The 19913-nt window shown below is 34.0% G+C and overlaps 1 protein-coding gene across 1 annotated transcript; it reads right to left on the bottom strand.

Annotated features, from left to right (window-relative positions):
• Positions 1-802: 802 nt before the first annotated feature.
• On the bottom strand, positions 803-2605 carry LOC126714086 (phenolic glucoside malonyltransferase 1-like). The gene has a single exon (XM_050414084.1). It carries the CDS (start codon positions 2425-2427, stop codon positions 1048-1050), a length of 1380 nt encoding a protein of 459 aa, XP_050270041.1. The 5' UTR covers positions 2428-2605; the 3' UTR covers positions 803-1047.
• Between the last annotated feature and the right edge of the window lie 17308 nt (positions 2606-19913).

Genomic DNA, 19913 nt, shown 5'->3' with positions numbered 1-19913 from the left:
ATATTTATTGTGGGTTGCGCTTTGGGCCAAGGTCTGATCAATAGAAGTTGGGCCAGGAAAATCGTGTAACCACAGATTTCATTCATCAATTAAATTTCTTATCTGGTTCTAAAAAAAATTTAAATAATATTTATTTAATTTTTTGTATTATACTTATTATTATTATTTTTTCCTTTTAGATGTAGAATTAATAATTTAATTTTTGTTTTTAGGTTTTATTAACATATTTCATATATATATATATATATATATATATATATATATATTAAAAAAAAACCATACTAATAATAATTTTTTTAGATAAATAATTTAGGGGTTTCAATTGAGTTAGATTTGTATCCTTCCAATATTTTGGTAGCCTTCTTGGAGGTGGGAGAAAGAATTCAAAACTCACTTAGATTTATATATATATATATATATATAAAAATTAATTATCAGCCAATTTTTTGTTTTGTTCTTTGATAATTATGATGAAGAGAGAATTTTTAGAGTACGACTTATCTGTAGTATTTTTTTTTTTAACAGTAAATGTTTTTTTGTTTTAAATATATAATAATAAAAAATGATAGTTGGTTTTAATCTTCATTTTTTATTTAATTAATAAGTGATGTGACAGTTTTTTATTAAAATAAAAGAAAATTCTAATTAAAAAATTACTAAAGGTAACTAAATCCAATTTTTTATTTTTTAAATGCTAGTCGTTTCATTTTTTAAATATCACGAGTTGTATAGTTACAACCATAATTAACATTAAATTTCACCCCCAAAAAAAAAAAAGGAAAAAAAAAAAAAAACAAAAACAAAACAAAACTTTCACAGGATCCTTGACTAGATTATGTTCAAAAACAAAGAGAGCATTTAAATACGATACCTACCTAAACACACAAATAATTACAGAACCATAACCACTCACAAGAGCAAAGATACTTTTATTTTTTTGGCTGAATCAAGAACGAAGATACTATAATTTCCCAATCATATGCGCACTTTGCTAATTATCTCGTCTCTGTAAGATGCATAATCTTTCCAGTTACTCGTAACTTTACTTTACAGGACTTCCAGACCTTTGGCAAATAGTGATGCAAACACTTCCATTTCATGTTTCTTTAAAACCAATCCAATTTCAATTCCTCTAGCATCATCTCTACTTTCCGAAACACGTATAGCTCCTGTTTTATCTATAGAAATCATCTCTACCTTTGTTGGCTTTCCCCATCCAAAGTCAGTATTGTAAAGCTCAAATCGAGGTGAGCCGGCAATTCCAGCAATTCTATGAGCCACTTCGCCTTTCTTTATAGTTAACAGCTGTGACAGCCGGTTTTCAGCATCACTTAGTACCCCATAATCCAAACTTCTTATAGCTTCGGTTATAGCTTTTATTGCCACAGCCAACCCCTTTTCTCCCAGCAAGTCATTTCTCTCTGCAACTGCAAGATGACCGGTAACGCAGTTTCCAAAATAACTCGCAGGCATAGGAGGCTCTAAGCGAGGCCTCGCGTCTGCATTAATAAAAAGATGTAAATTGGTGTCTCTTAGTCCTTCTGCCTTAACTAGGCAAACCCATGTGTAGGCACAAGTTAGTGTTAACCTTGATAAGCGAAGTGCTTGTTCTTGATTATTGTTCTCTTCCAATATGCTTTTTATCGACTGCCTGAGCTTTTCTAATTTTGTACAAGTCAACTCAAACGTACCTCGTACCAGATCTAGTGGAGTTGTTAGCTCCCACAACTTTAAGCTCTTGTTGTGTGGTCCATCTAGGTTCAACCACTGATTCAGGAAGTTTGCCTCTAGCCCAGCCGGGTCCTTAATAACCATTCTGTCAAAGCTTGGTGTTAGCTCCGGTACCAAGGACAAAGCATTTCCTCCAAGTTTGCACAAGTGAGCCCATGATTTCATAAACATGGTTGAGCTTTTGCCATCAAGAACAGCATGGTGTGCTGTAATTCCAATGCAAAACCCGTAGTTTGGGAACATCGTGACTTGCAATGCTAACACTTTGGCACGTTCATGGGATGTTGCCAAGTCGGGTACAAGAGGATGGTATTCCACAGCTTGAACAAAGTTGTTGCCTGAGAGATTGTAGAAGTTAGCATTGGACTCAGCTACAGTGAATGAAACTGCATCGCCCTCTTTGTAATTGATGATGGGTTTAGATTCTGGAGGCCAAATGAGGGTACCGGCAAGAGGGAGGAAGTGTTGGAGTGTGAGGGAGAGTGAGTGCTTGAGTTTTGGAAGAACGGAGTCCCAGAAGGTTGTGATAGAAATAGAGGTTTCATAAAAGAAAACTCGCTGGACCGGTGCGAACCTAAGCCAGAGTACGTCAAAGAAGGTGAGAGGGAGGGACTTTGGGGTGGTTGTATCTTGTGAGTTTGGTAAAGGAACCACTCGGTAAACCTCAACTATTTTCAGTGAGTTATGAGTCGCCATTAGAGAGAGAAAACCAGAAGAATCTCTTTTGTTGCTAACTTGAAACGTTTCTTACTTCCTAGAAAAGCTTTTCACAAGTAATAATCAAATAACGATGGGGCATACTTTTGCTTTATACTGTTTTTCTATTCATTGTGATAATTTCCTAGAGCTATTTTCTGAAAAGAAAAATGGATTCAACCTTTACCATCCCTCCATCCATTTTAAATCCTAACCAGTCCCTGCTAGGCTACTGCAATTCTGATATTGACAGGAAACGCGTAAACAGGGACGGACCCACTAGAGGGGAGGGAGGGGGGGGGGGGGGTCGGCTACTTTCTCTATTTGACAGCTGGGTAATATGATAATACCGCTCTTAAGTTTGCAAATTAGCAATTTTATTTGCATGCCCATATATATATATATATATATATATTTTTTTTTTTTTTTGAAAACTTTGCATGCCCATATTTTAAAGTTTATAGTTGCCCCTTAAATTTTTGGATTGGTCTAAATAGCCCAAAAGAAACTAATCACTTAACTCTTTCTTTGGACCTATGGCCCCTTCATAGTCCAAATACAACACAATAAAAAATCCACAAATCACCAATATCATAATTCAATAACTCATAACCAAAAAAATCTCATAAAAAAAAAAATCCTTAGGGAGGTGACAATAATTTATATAACTTTTTAATTGATTTATAAATTATGGGAAATTCAATTACAATATTTAAATTTTTTTCAAAAGATAAAATGCAAAAATCTTTTAGAAGCCAATATTGATGATGTAGCATTACTAACACTTAATATTAATATCTCAATTTTTTAAAATCTTCAAACAAAGTTTTGAAAACTTCATTAGTGTGATTTTTAGTTGCATCCAAAAGTATGAGTTTATCATATTGGTGAGTTGGTCAACGTGATAAAATCAACATATTAATTCCAATTATCCAAAATTTGGAGATCCGAAGTCCTCTTCTTTTTTTATTTTTCTTTGAAAATGTTAGAATATCATATTGTAACTTTCAATTTTTTTTGTTCATATTATTTCCTTCTTGTCTTAAATATTTATGATAATAAAGTACAATTATTTTGTCTACCATAATTTTTTTTTTTAATAAACCATGTCACTTGAATTTTTTTTGGTTCATGTTTTACCCCTAGGTTCAAATCCTGGTTCATCCCAGCGCATATACTATTTTCAAAGAGATACACATGACCGTATGGTTGGGATGTGGGCCGTATGACTCAGTAAATTTGACATTCATTCTCATAAAGACGAGGAACACAATTATGACATGTTAAATTTTAGTGAAATTAAAAAAAGTAATAAATCTCTGGTAAAGGATGTGGTTAGATTTACTAGAAGAAGAAGACGAAATTGAAATTGTTATAATGATAGGTAATGAATATTGCTTGTCGTGGGTGCAAGCGCCCCGCAATGGAAGTTCTTCTTTTGGGTTTTTCCAAAAATTCGTGGGAAATACATATTAGTTTAGGGTGGATTATGATGGAGTGTGTAAATAGAGTCGTCACTTAGTTTAGGTCTAAGAATCATAAATATAGCGCTCTTCGTAAAAATACTGATCTTTACCAAAGCACGTGTCCGGAGTTTAGGTATGGGGATGGGAAGGTGTTATGCACCCAATCCCACTCAACCCGTGGATTGGCTTTCACTCATTATGTTACAAGTCTTAATCTCATTAAAGACACATTTAACACGTTATTCTAACTCTCACACATACACACACACACACTAACATGTATCTAAGCAATCAACATGGCATAATCATCCTCAAACCTAACATTCATCTATCATGGCATATAAGCATATATCTCTAAGGGCAGAAACATCACAAGGTAGATCATGATCAACATGTTAGAGCATTCAAACCTCAAAATCAAGGGATTCAACCAAGTATATCAACCATATCATACCCATTAACCAAATCAAATGCATGTTCATAGTAGTCTGCATGACTTACCTTACTTATCTTATAGCATCACAACATCTATGCATGACCATATCCAAAGGCATGTTCATGGTATTTAAGCAAATTAAAACCCTAATAAGCATAAAAAGATAAAACAATGCAAAGCGAAACAAAATAGGGTAAACAGATGTATACAGATATGAAAACTAGGTTAAACAGAGGCTAAACATGTAGGTAAAACAAAGGAAAAACAAACAGAAGGTGAATTAGGATTTCTGGACAAGAGTATGTGTGTGCATACATACGGCATGCGTACGCAGCCCATCTGTATGCGTAAGCAAACTACGAGTATGCATATGCATGCAATCATCATACGCACGCATACATGCCATAAGAACCATAACCCAGAAACTATATAATAGAAACGCAAAAACAAAAAATTTAACAACCTAACATACTCAGAATAAAAGCACAAAGCAAACCTAGACTAAACAAACATATTAAAGCAAATAGAACACATATATAAACACAAGATCAAAAGAAAAATAAAGAAAAGCAAAGAGCCAAAGTTAGAAATTTTACCTCAACACTAAAACTCTCTAGGTCTTGATTTTGATTGTTTCTTTCAGTGAATCTAGTCACAATCAATTCAAAATAAGTTAGTAAACTTTAGAACTTAAAGATCAAGACCAAAGAATGTCCTAATCAAGTAAAACTTGACTTGAGAATGTTTTGTGAAAAAATCCCTCTTTGATTCACTATTTTCTAGTGAATCTTATGTGTTTTATCACTGGAATTCGTCCTTCTTGAAAAATTACCTTTTATGACTTTATATAGTTGAAAAATAGGGGTTTGGGTGGCTCTCAAATGATATGGGATCCGTTCCAAACCTAGTTTAAATGCAGAAAACTTGTCATACATAGTTTCTAGAACCCTAGCATGCGCATGCATGTATGAGTACGCATGCATGAAGCATGCGTACGCAAAGCTTGAGCATGCATGTGCATACATGTGTATGCATACGCATGTCTTAGGGTTTTCGTGGTCTCACTTTTCCAAAAATAGTTTATTTAATAAAAAAATAACTTATATTTTCCATAAATATTTTTTTCAAGTCAATTTTCATCTGATTGGGCCTTAAACCAACCTTGAGCTTTAAGATTCTAACATCATTGGAGAACGGAGGCCCGAGTTGTAAGGGGTACAAAATGAGATGTCTACATTTGTGCCACATAAAATAACAAAACTTATACTATATGATGAGTTGCAAGTAGTAGAGGTGTGTCCCACATGGACCAACATTACTCAAGGAAAATTGTTATATTGAAAAAGCTTTGTTGTCAATTTGCAACCTTTTAGATACTATTACTCTCGGAATACATATGTTTATTCTTTCACATGAAATGGACCCCGGAAATATGTATTTGTAGATGAAATACCACCACCTTTCTCACCTTTCATCTTTGGTATCTTCCGTACATATCCTTTTCACTTATTTGATCCAGTTGGGTGTTGGAAAAAAATGAAAAAAATACATTTTTGTATCTCATAAAAAAATATGCAGCGGAATATAAATGGATCTATTTCATTCATGTGAGATAACATGCAACATATGAGTTTTAAAAACAAAGAACAAGAAGGCGTATCTTGATGCAGTGAAATTCAAAACAAAATGAAGATTGAACTTGGGAAGACTTTCAATATTCACTCCAATTCCACAATATGCGCAAGATGTATAGTCTCTCAATCAGTTCTATATGTATTTGTTTAAGAAAAAAACCAAGTGTCTTGAGAAAACTTTGAATATTTTTCTCTTTTAATCATACGTATATATTTTCTTCACTTGGCAATTACTTTATTTAATAATTCTTATTAAAAAAACAACTGATTATCTAATTGGGTTAACCTTTTGGGTCAGCCCAATTGGGTTTTAGTGTATGGCTTGGAGTGAGACCAAAATTGACAAATAAAGCTCTAACTTCAATGGGCTTTGGACTTATTTGTCAACTCTTAACAAGTACAAAATTACCATTAATTATATTTAATACCATTATATAAATATAATTATACTTTAGGCCTTATTAATAAATTATATCCCAAGACTTTATTAAACATTTAACCCCTTCATCAAAATATTCGCACTAATACAAAATCATAATATATAACTGTCACTTTGAAGATTACTACATCTTGATCCTTGAGTACCCGGTTTAATCCTTTAAGTTATTCATATATATTTTATGAAATCTAATTTAATAACATATAAACTTTAGTAACTCTTTACTAAAGTGGTTAGGCCTAACACTCTGAATAGCCAAACTCATTAAACTTATCTCAATGGAATATTTTATATCTTTATAAAGAGACTATGGATTCCATTTTGAAAATATGTATTCCTTCAATATTACGTGAGGTTGCATAACATACTGAGATTTTGACCGTTTGTTTGGATCTCACTCCTAATATATTAAAGCAACTTACATATCATGATCAGGTTCACTATTCTCTCAGGATTGAGAGTTTATGTAAATGAAAGTCGTGAGATATATTATTCATTTGACAGTCGTTAATAGAATAATAAATCTTATAGTGGTCCAGTTCAATAGGTCTTATACACTTAAAACATATTAACATATCAATTAGAAGTCTTCTTTTTCATGATCAAGACAAATTATCTTAATTGACATGTTATAATTTTCGCAGATGAAATGCACAATTTCATCACCAACTACGAACTAAGATTTTAAGTTTACAAAGAACTTGTGATTTATATCTTCTGTGACTAAATCATATACTATGCATCTTAAGGACTATATGATAATGTCCAAATATTCATGTTACCATTATTTTAGATAATAATAAAACAACTTTATTACATATAACATAATGTCATATATAATATAAATAGGATTTAAGTGTACTAATCCTAACAGTGGGTGTTGACATTTAAATTTTAAAAAGATTTATGTACGTAACATTTTTACAATATTTTCATAACTAATCGTGGATAGTGAATTATTATTGGTTTTAATTTGAATATAATACTGAAATGACTTTTTCACTAACTAATAACAACTCATAAGAATCTACTATTTAAAATTTGATATGAAAATACTATTTTGAAAATGTTATGAATATATCATTTTTCTTAATTTTTATTTATTCACGAAGTTATCTCCCTTAAAATTGGGTGGATTTGGTATTCATCTTTCACTAGTCATCATTATCAACAATAAATTTCTTTCATACTTATCTTCTTACTATTCCACCCGCTACATTTACCAATTGCTTTCTCTTTCCTCACCTATCCCAATTCCCAACCTCTCATAATCAGAATTTTAGCTCGACAATACTCAATAGCAAACTAGAGAATGACCCTACAGAACAAGGGAAGCTCAAGACCAGGGGCACTACGGACTATGTCTCAGACAAAATAACCCAAGATGTCTCCTAAAGAAACAACAATGAATGCTGATCTACCATTAATGTACCATAATGACTTAAGTCCCACGAATTCTTTTATAAAAAGCAACGAATACACACACTCTATTGTACACATAATACACATAAGTTGCAATTTACAATAATTTAAATCATGATTTCAAGTTCCAAATCATAATGACTTAAGTCCCACGAATTCTCTTATAAAAAGCAGTTAATGTGCGCTGTTTACACTCTAGCTTTGTGCACTAATCTATATATATAATAATAGGTGAAGCAGAGAGAAACTCAAATTACAATTCTAAATTAGAACTCTAATTTTGTGTCATGTGTCTACATCTATGTGGCCATCAGTTCATAATTATCATTCCAATTGTTCAATTAGAATCTGAAATTGAAGTTGAATTTTGTTCCATGTGGCTAAATGTATGTGGGACCATTCTCATTAAAACCACTTCTATGTATCGGTTCAAGTGAATTTCTGTGCTAATTAAGTTTTTTCTTGATTTTGTGTGGCCCTTTTTTTCTTTTCTTTTTTCTTTTTCTTTTTCTGCAGAATAACACGTTAGGTTAACCTCCCCTATCTTGAATTCTACATTTTACGTTTAAAGGCTGTGCTTTTTTTTTTTTTTTTTTTTTGGTCGAATAAAAAGCTGATTGTTTTAATTTTTGCACAGGAATTTATACCACTTAGAAAACCGAGGGGCCTAATTCGTTAAAACTTGAAAACCAAGAAAGAAGTGGCAAACAGAAAGATTAGTTCTCTTTATATAATTACATATTGCTTATAATCTACCATGGACGAACAAAATAGAAGGCGGCCAAGTACTAGAGATTCTGTACAACAGTCTAAACTGTGAGATCAATTATGGTCTCTCAAGATTCCGCCAAGGCTAAAGACATTTTTATGGCGAGCATATACTGATTCACTCCCCACGAAGATAGCACTATTGCGACAAGGTATTTTATAGGATCATTTCTGTAATAATTGTAATGAAGTTCCACAAGATACTCTTCATGTTTAATGGCATTGTCCATGTTCAAAGGGGGTTTTGTCCATTCCATATATGTCTAGAACTACTCCAACGTTCATACATGATGAAAATTTATATTGGTCATATTTTAGTAATTTTACACGATGCCAGATGTTACACCAAGAATTTTGATGGGTGTAGACATGTAGTTTTGCTTTTTCCCATGTAAGTCCATGGCTCACTTACTAGCTCAATTAATATGCTCGCCATGTGGACTCTTTTCAAGTGTGGATGGAATAGCTTCAACCATATTGCTTGATTAAGCTTCAACCATATTCCTATGTAATGAAAGTTATTGCTATTTTCACTCCCAAAAAAAAAAAAAAAAAAAGACCAAAAGAGAGAGAGAGATCCGAGGGTTACCACTTATCACCCTTTCGCCTCTGTCAAATTGCTGAAACAGCTTTTGGTAAATTTTTTATTTTTACTTTTTAAATTTGGGCATTATATATGATTTTCATTTGAGTAATTGGTAGAAGATATTGTTTCTTTTTTTGGGGTTAATTTTGTAAGACCTATTACTTTTAATGTGTTTACATTTCTTTTTCTTTTTTACTTTTACAACGACAAGTTTTTAGCTCGCAATTGTTGATTTATGATTGTTGAGTACTCCTACAATCAATGCACTAAATTCTATGATAAACGAATTATTTGGATTTATCATTTTCTACTCCCATGTGTTGATAATATATGTTTAATGTATTGTTACAGCTTTTCCAAGCAGTTTCCATACTTATTAAGGAGTTGTGACGTGGGAGATTTCAAGAAATGTAATGAAGCATCTTACTCAATACATCTATGATCAATTATTCAAATAATCAAGCCGTTTTTATTGCTATTGGATGCAATTTGCAATATCGCATCTATGATTCTTATTAGGTGGTATTTCTCATCTATTAGATCCAAATAACTTAACTTTAAAATTTAGTTTTTGCTTTTGTTTATATTTGGTTATTTTTGTTTATAATTTTGTATCCTCTGTTTTAGTGAAGTATGTTGTAGAAAAGATATTTGTGATCCTTAGCTGATTTAAGGGTTGAGTCTGAATTCGGTAAGTATGGGGCCATCCAAAAAGAAATTGACACATCAGTTTTTTACTTAAAGCTCAATAGATTCAACCACACATAATAACATCTTATTAAACTTATAGTTAAGTTGAATTTTCAAATTGGTATTAGAATTGATTGAGTGTAGTTGTGCCTATTCTTTAATACATGTAATATTATGAAGTTTCATGTTGGGGTTGGAGAGGTAAAACTTCATTTTTACACCGCAATCTTATAAAATTTAATCTCTTAAGGCTTCAGCCCCAATGCTATTTTGACTTATCGAGGCCCCTTGGCAATTGGGAAAAATGATTTTATTTTTTATTTTTTTAAGAGCAACCTTAAATAAATAAATAAATAAATATATATATATATATATATATATATATATGTTTTTATTGCACATTTCTTTTATAGTCTTAACAATATGGATTGAAATATTATTAATGGGGCATTGCCATTAAGGGATTCCTTTTAGATCAGCATCAGGTGTTGTAAAAATATGTCATTTTAACACATCAAAAACCTACTTTATCTTTTTTATGTATTATCAAAAACAAAAAGGCACATAATTTGGCTCTTTCTGATGATAGTTAGAGTTTATTCTATAATGAAAATTTGAAATTAATGTGTATATTTGATAAAAAAATTTATATATTTAATTGTCATTATTCATAAATGTAACTGTGCATTGTAGTAAGAAACTTAACGTAACCAATATCATGACAATTGAAAGGAAAAATCATTTTAGTACCTTCAAATGTCTTGGTTGAACTAATGTTCTATATGTTTAATAACCCAAGCTAACATCAATAGTATCATTACAATTAACAATACCCGTGCGTAAGCACGGGGTTACATACTAGTTATTTTAGAATGAGCCAAGATAGTTGCACATTACCTATTTCAAACTCTTCGTTCACCATCGCCTCACTTTTCAAAGAAAGGCCATTAAAAAATTTCCAGTCAGCTATCCCAATTCCACGTAACTATTCTTTCTATTATTCACGAATAAGCTAATCTTGTAACCAAACATGAAATAACAAACATCCTTTTCCCGCCATGAAACTCTGGTGGAGTGGTACCACTATAGAACAAGAGGTAGCTCCCATGGTGGCGGTGTACAAAATGAACAGAATCAGAAAGAGAGAGAGAGAGAGAGAGAGAGAGAGAGAGAGAGAGAGACGGGGGGCTTATGGGGTTCGGGCGTCTGAAGTGATGTTTCAGCAAACAAAGGTTTAGACATTGATACAATACTACAACTGTTGGGTGGAGAAATGGCCCACCCTTCAACACCTGTCTCTATGAAGTTAGGTCTATGTTTATCTATTAGAACGATTCTGCATATTTTTTTCTCCAATAAAATAGACATGACAAAACGGGTCAGAATTTTCTGATCTGATCCAACTCGAAAAATACCTGACTTAAACCCTATTTTTTTGATCCGAAGAAAAATGGGTTGACCCGTGTTTTTTGCGGGTCAACCTGATCCGACCCAAACTTGAACCATTTTTTTAAAACTCTTTTTTTAATAAAAAAAATAGTAAAATTAAGACAATATTGGTTTAATTGTTTATTGTAAACTTTAAGGAAACAATTGATACATTTACATAACTGCATGCAAATTAATTGAAAGATAAATGATTGAGCATTCTGTAATGAGTAAAAATTTTTAGATATTAAATAATAAAGTACATGCCAAGATAATCTAATTTTAGTAGAGTTAAAAACATAGATTTAAAATTGTAGACATATGTGAAAAATATTCACAAGTGTGAAAATAGTGAAGTCAAAGAATCAAATTAGCATAAATTACGAATACTTAGACCTATTTTTTTAACAATTTATGTCCAAAATAAACAGTTTTTCAAAATAAATTATGATATTTCATAGAGTGTGTGTTGCTTAACAATGATATGATATTCATAAAAGAAACCATGTATAAATTAGTAAGCAATCAAACTTTAATGTATATCTCAATTGAAATAGAGTGTCAACCACAATTGATAATATATTATAAAATTAATTTTCAAGATTGTAAATTTCTTATATATTTTTATTCTTTATCAAATGAATTAACCAATAAGTCATTTGTAATTTTGTTTTATATTTTGGAAAGTTGATATTGTGTAGAAATAAAACTTGTGTATTTGTTTTACTTATCTTTGTACATATTATTTTATTTTAGATAGCAATGTTAGGATTTGTATAATTTTAAAATTATTGAATAAGTATTAATAAGTTTGATTGGGTTCATTTTTAATATAAGTGGTGAATTCAAAATAATGAATTTTACATCAAGTAATTTGTTGCATAACTTTCCAAATGGCAAATACATGTTGTTTTCTTTATAATAATAATAATAATAATAATAATAATAATAATAATAAAAAGCGAAAAATACGGGTCAACCCGACCCGACCCGACCCGCAACCCGATTGACCCAAACCCGTTTTTAACCTGCTTAAAATGACCCATTTTTGACTCGTTTGATCCGCAACCCAATTAACCCAACCCGACCTACCCTTTTTTCCATGTCTACAATAAAATTATTAGGGCTAATTAGCCATTAAATGGATTTCAAATTATAGATGAACCCACACTCACATTACGACAAGGTCCATTAGCCTAATATTATTGCAAGTTGCAATATGATTGCTTCTTCTCTCATCATATTTTTCATCTTAAAGGTTAATTACTTTTTGGTTTTCTTATCAGAATTATCCTAATATTAACTGTTTTTTTTTTTTTTTTTGAATGTATTCTGCTTTGGATGAACTCATAATTTAGGTTTCTCTCCCAAATTATTGGGCTAACTAGTTGTGGGGCCAGAGAACTTGTGACCCCAGCTCACTTTACGTTAGGGCCCAAGGTCCGAGCCGAGGAGGGATATTGCCGAGGACATATAATGAAAGTTCAAATGGCTTTGAGACATAGTTGAGGACGATTTTGTCCTCGGTATCCTAAAGCGCTCTTGGAAGAAAGGGCAAGTACGGTATAGGAACAATTCATGGAAAAACTAAACACCTCTGCATTGATGGGGGAAAGACCCCTGAACAGTATGGCGACAAAGGACAAAGGACAAGGGAAAGGCTGCCATTACTGCAATTAAATACTCTGCACCTGACAGAGCAATGCTTTTCAGTTTTTACAACCACCCCCAATCACTTTGGGTATGAGTTGATAGGACCAGTATCAGCCCTAGAAATCTAAACCTACACGTGGACGTTGGAGAGAGAGTAAAGGCTAGTATAAAAAGAGAAGTAAGCAATCCAGAAAAGGGGGCTGGGAAAAAAGGCCAGGAACCAGAGCCTCCCAGTCCGTGCCGAGGAGAAAGACTTCTTGGGCAAGCACGGTTCACTCTTGTGTGATTACCATGAACACCACGACCAACCATTATCCGGTGACCAAGGCCTAACCTTTCAACCCACTCTTTACAAATTTTATTGTTTAGGCCTTTAACGTACGAACCCAATATCAGTTTGGGATTGTTACAAATTGAGTCCTTACAATTGGCGCCGTCTGTGGGGAAGACTTGTGCGTTGGCACAGGTGGTGGATCGAGCTCCTGTCAAACAAGGGCCTGTGAAAGCCCTTCCGTCATTTCCAGTAGCACACTATTGTTGTCCTAATATAAAGTTCCACTAGGGGCTACGCTTCGAAGCACCAGTGGCATGGGCAGTTCTAGGGGCTTTCAACATCAAGTCAACACCCCACACCTCGGTCGAGGGGCTAGTCCTCGAAACTTAAAGAAAATTATAAGTTTTGGACAGAAGCAAGGTATTGCATGGTTCTCGGACTCAAACCTATGGGGAAACCAACTACTTTAAGAAACTTTAAGTTTTAGGCAGAACCAAGGTATTGCATGGTCCTCGGACTCAAACCTATGGGGAAACCAACTACTTAAAGAAAATTATAAGTTTTGGACAGAACCAAGGTATTGCATGGTTCTCAGACTCAAACCTATGGGGAAATCAACTATTTAAAGAAAATTATAAGTTTTGGACAAAACCAAGGAACCAAGGTATTGCATGGTCCTCGGACTTAAACCTATGGGGAAACCAACTACTTAAAGAAAATTATAAGTTTTGGACAAAACCAAGGTATTGCATGGTCCTCGGACTCAAACCTATAGGGAAACCAACTACTTAAAGAAAATTATAAGTTTTGGTCAGAACCAAGGTATTGCATGGTCCTCGGACTCAAACCTATAGGGAAACCAACTACTTTAAGAAACTTTAAGTTTTGGACAGAACCAAGGTATTGCATGGTCCTCGGACTTAAACCTATGGGAAACCAACTACTTAAAGAAAATTATATGTTTTGGACAGAACCAAGGTATTGCATGGTCCTTGGACTCAAACCTATGGGGAAACCAACTACTTAAAGAAAATTATAAGTAAACCTATGGGGAAACCAACTACTTAAAAAAATTATAAGTTTTGGACAGAATCAAGGTATTGCATAGTCCTTGGACTCAAACCTATGGGGAAACCAACTACTTTAAAAAACTCTAAGTTTTGGACAGAATCAAGGTATTGCATGATCCTCGAACTCAAACCTATGGGGAAACCAACTACTTAAAGAAAATTATAAGTTTTGGACAGAACCAAGGTATTGCATGGTCCTCGGACTCAAACCTATGGGGAAACCAACTACTTTAAGAAACTCTAAGTTTTGGACAGAACCAAGGTATTGCATGGTCCTCGGACTCAAACTTATGGGGAAACCAACTACTTTAAGAAACTCTAAGTTTTGGACAGAACTAAGGTATTGCGTGGTCCTCGGACTCAAACCTATGGGGAAACCAACTACTTAAAGAAAATTATATGTTTTGGACAGAACCAAGGTATTGCATGGTCCTCGGACTCAAACCTATGGGGAAACCAACTACTTAATGAAAATTATAAGTTTTGGATAGAACCAAGGTATTGTATGGTTCTCGGACTCAAATCTATGAGGAAACCAACTACTTAAAGAAAATTATATGTTTTGGACAGAATCAAGGTATTGCATGGTCCTCGAACTCAAACCTATGGGGAAACCAACTACTTAAAGAAAATTATAAGTTTTGGACAGAACCAAGGTATTGCATGATCCTCAGACTCAAACCTATGGGGAAACCAACTACTTAAAGAAAATTATAAGTTTTGGACAGAACCAAGGTATTGTATGGTCCTCGGACTCCAACCTATGGAGAAACCAACTACTTAAAGAAAATTATAAGTTTTGGACAGAACTAAGGTATTGCATGGTTCTCGGATCTATGGGGAGATTAGTCATTAGAAAATGGATTAAGTCCTAGACAGAATGGAAATCCCGCCCTGTCCTCGGAACCCCAACGCTAAGGAAACTAATGCAAATGAGTGTTTAGGCTCGGTATAGTCATACCTCAGTCCTCGGACCGGATGCCAAAAATGGTTAAGGCTATGAATGTTGTAAGGAACGTGGCAAAGCACCCTAGTACTCGGTGACCCTCTCGAATAGTTCATTTTGGGTTACCCCTCCTCAGATGATCACCTCATACGCAATACAGAGCGTTCAGCTGTTATCTTGGTTAGTTTTATATGTTTAACCTACTTCAGGTCGGCATTATTGTGCCTGTTAGTTTCAATAAGTTCCAAAATAATAGCTTTTTGTTAACAAGGGTTTCGGCCCTAAGTATCGTTCAAAAAAAAAAAAAAAAACCAGCACATTCATTCACAAAATAACTATTGCAGAAAAGAAATAATACGTAGAATAAAATAAAGTCATCTTTTATTAAGACAAAGAAATAGTATAGTGTACAGTGAGGGCTTAAGCAAGCCTATACCAGAAGCTAACTGCAGAAGCAAAAAGAAAAGCAAAAAGGAAAAAGGTACAGGGGAACGATAAATCCTTCAAAATTCTGCTCTAGTAGCAACTAAGCATGTTAGGATGGCCCCATTGATGGAAGGGAAGAAGAGGCAAAAGAAGAAGCAGAAGCACCAGGATGTCCCCAGTGATGGAAGAGAAGAAGAAGCAGAGGCAAAAGGGAGCACCAGCGAAGGAAGAGAGGAGGAAGCGGGGATGCCTAGTCCCCGTACCAGCTCTGACTCCCATCAGGCAAGTGCCATATTAGCAGTGCTTGAGAGAGAGCGGATGGTACCGACAATGAGAAACCCCAGTGCTGTTACACTAAAAATTTGATGCGACCAACACCTGCTTCAGATTTTGGCTGAAGGAAGAAAAGGCTTCTTTCCCGCCTTATCAAGGGGGAGAAATGTCTTGAATCTCTGTCTCCCTTGCCCTGACCGGGCCATCTTGAGTCTCGGGGAAATCCAATACTTTTGGACAGGGTGTGGTCCCTTTGCCCTCATCCTAGACTTGGCCATATCACTCCCTAGGGCTCAGTCACACTGGTAACAGGGGCTATGGGCACAACTGGAAAGTTAGGGATTTGGAAGGCTTAAAGGGTCTGCGAATGAAGAAAATGACCCCCCACCGCACTCCTTATATGGGGAGCAAGCCTGGTGGCATTTACTCTGTACAAATCACTAAAAAAAAAAAAAAAAGCTACAAACGAGATAAGTCCCACCCAACTCACAGCGCTGTCTTCAACCGTTGGATTTGTGTCACCTCATAAAGGGAGCTTATTAAAGATACGCCTCGTGCACCGAAACGGCAAGAACGCAACGTGAATAAAGCTAAGGGAATGTCTCATAACCAGGAGCATGTCCCAAGCAAATGAAGAGGCACCGGCATTGATGAAGGACGAGGCTTGGCAAGTCGTGACATAGGCCCGACGTCACCAAAACCCTCCTCTCCGTCCGAGGGGCTGGACAGCAGAATTTTGAGGGGCTATTGTGGGGCTAAAGAACTTGTGACCCCAGCCCACTTTACGTTAGGGCCCAAGGCCTGAGCCGAGGAGGGATATTGCCGAGGACATACAATAAAAGTCCAAATGGCCTTTAGACATAGTCGAGGACAATTCTATCCTCGGCATCCCAAGCGTTCCTGGAAGAAAGGGCAAGTACGGTATAGGAACAGTTCATGGAAAAGCTAAACACCTCTGCATTGATGGGGAAAAGACCCCTGAACAGTATGGCGACAAAGGACAAGGGAAAGACTGTCATTACTGCAATTAAATACTTTGCACCTGACAGAGCAATGTTTTCCAGTTTTTACAACCACCCCCAATCACTTTGGGTATGGGCTGATACTATCAGCCCCAGAAATCTGAACCTACACGTGGACGTTGGAGAAAGGGTAAAGGCTAGTATAAAAAGAGAAGTAAGCAATCCAGAAAAGGGGGCTGGGAAAAAAGGCCAAGAACTAGAGCCTCCCAGTCCGTGCCGAGGAGAAAGACTTCTTGGGCAAGCACGGTTCACTCTTGTGCGATTACCATGAACACCACGACCAACCACTGTCCGGTGACCAAGGCCTGGCCTTTCAACCCACTCTCTACAAATTTTATTGTTTGGGCCTTTAACGTACGAACCCAATATCAGTTTGGGATTGTTACAAATTGAGTCCTTACACTAGTTTTTAACATCATAATTTTTTTTTTTTTATAACAAAAATTCATTCCTTTTATTTTGTAATATGCTTTTCTTATTTTAGAAAAGTGCTAAAGTTGTTACAAATTTTACTAAAACAACTTACAAACAATATTGCAATAAATGTGAGTGGTTACACTTTAAAAAGATAATAAACAAGTATTTGAATGAATGAATGATATTAAGGATATTATAAATTTTATAACATGAGGCGTACAAAAATGTATCAACAATCACAAAAAGTAATTAAAAAAATGCATTTAATAGGTTACTGACTTTCACATATCACATTAATGGTCACATCAATTTGTAAAGGTTTTCAATTAGTGAAATTAATAATATTTCTAGCAATGGGTTCCAGTTAGCTCAACCGATAAAGTCTATAATGGTTGTATAAGAGATCTGAAGTTTAATCCTCGCCTACACCAAAAACTGATTGGTATCCTGATTTGATGATAAAGAACTATTATTAAAAGCGGACGTCATAGGTTGAAACTCTAAAAAAATAAAAAATAAAAAATTATTTCTAGCATTTTCCTATTTGAATTATTTCTTGCCATTAGCACACATATATTTGTAAGACCCATGTATTTAAAGTTGTATTATCTCTAGCATTACTCAATTCTTTGGGTTTTTTTTTTTTTTTTTGATACAATATAAGATCATACTTTAACCTAATCTAAGTGTATATGTATATAAAATTCTTTGAGACTTCTTAAAAATAAAGGAAAAATGTAAAACTAATTTTTTTTCCCTATATCTCCAAAAAAATATTTAATATATAATCTTTTGCCCCAAAATTTGAGGGTCTTTCTCTAATACGGGGCCTAGGCGATGGCCTAAGTGGCCTAGGCCGGCCTAGAATATATGGGTTCACAATTTGATATTTATAAACATTCAATTTTGTTAGATTGGCTTACATACAAAATTAATTGTATAAACTTGTATGTATGCATGTGACTATATAGTTAGATAGCCGCCCTCGAAGTTTGAGGAATTGAAGATTAAACATGGCATATTGAGTGCTTTTGTGCACTAAGTACTGATGCTTTCTAGTATGAACTTAAGAGGTTGGCTTTGGTTATTATTAGGAGCTCTTATTTGTACTGGTGGCCTTTGTTTGTTGAGCCTTGCTGTTTTATAGCTTTCTAGTTGTATCTATAGGAAAGATCTGCTCTGAAATGGTTATGTTATTAGTCTGGTTTGTAATGTTCTTGAGAGTTGCTCCTTTGTATCTTTATATGGCGTTTGGTACAGAGTAATGTTTTAGGATTCTCAGGAATATTTAAAGATTCCCATGTTTGGTTGCAAATCACATTAAGAAATTAGATGCTAGGGAAATCTGGATTCCCCCTTTAAGCCCCTCTCAGTAGGAATGTGGATTCTCTTTAAAACAGGTGGGTATCCAAATTCACAAGCTTAAAGGAAATTGTATTTTTTATAAATTTACAATTTTAACCATTTTTCCTTATCATTTAAGCAATTAAGATAAAGTATAAAACAAATCATCAACATCTTTTCCCTTATCTTTATCTTTTCTCACCAAAACGACATAAACAGGATAGACAACTCTGTTGATATATTCTTTAACAAAGTTTTATTTAGGTTTCATGTGTGGAAAAAAAAGTTTGAAGGGGACCCTCTATTATTGCCAGGTATGGATTAAGCTCTTTTAAAAATTATTATTAAGAATAAAGCATTTGAGAATTTAAATTGTTATTTTTGTATTGTATTTGTCATTTTGAAATGTTAGACTACAGTTTTAATGAACTTGTCATAATTAATAGTTTATGTTTTGCTTTTCATTATTTATTTAGAGGAAGATTATTTATTTATTTTTTTTAAAGGACTTGGTAGTTTACATTCAAATCTAAGGATAGAATGGGAAAAATAAATAATTCATTTAAGATTCCTGAGAATAAATCAAATATTATCATCTCACATTCTTAGGAATATCAAGAGATTCCCAATAAAACCAAACATAGGAATAGCTACATTCCTAGGCATTTAGATTGTAAGGAATCACATTCCCAAGAATTTGGATGCTAGAAGTAATGTGGATTCTCCTGTACCAAACGCCACATTAGTGTATTATATTTGATTTAGTGCTGGGTAGGATTGATGTTGAATTGTATGTTTTTGTTGTTGTTGCTGCAAAAGTACAAAGTTGTGTACATTTCTTGAAGGTAATATACAAAATTTTGTATATTCTTTGAAGGTGTAGACATTTTTAGTAATTTTTAAAGAAACAATGTACACACATCAAACAATTGTGTACTTTGAATGTTTAGACTTGTGTGCATTTCTTGTGTACATTCTTTAAAAGTTAGGATATTGAATATGAAGAAAAATGTCCACAAATCAAATAATTGTATATTTTGAATGTACAAAATGTATACAATTCTTGAAGTTTTGTATATTAAATGTAATTGTGTACATTCTTTAAAGGTTTGGACGTTGTGGATACCGTATTTTATTTGTCCTCGATTTGCGTGCGAAACCCTAAAAATTCCAAAAAATATCACTTTTTTTG

The sequence above is a fragment of the Quercus robur genome, chromosome 2 (genome assembly GCF_932294415.1).
Source record: "Quercus robur chromosome 2, dhQueRobu3.1, whole genome shotgun sequence".
NCBI classification, from domain to species: domain Eukaryota; kingdom Viridiplantae; phylum Streptophyta; class Magnoliopsida; order Fagales; family Fagaceae; genus Quercus; species Quercus robur.
Note: the sequence above shows the minus strand (reverse complement) of the source record. Positions and strands in the feature narration are given on the sequence as shown.

Bases quoted from the DNA above. Each gene is read 5' to 3' on its own strand.
- LOC126714086 (XM_050414084.1), bottom strand. From the start codon at position 2,427: ATGGCGACTCATAACTCACTGAAAATAGTTGAGGTTTACCGAGTGGTT.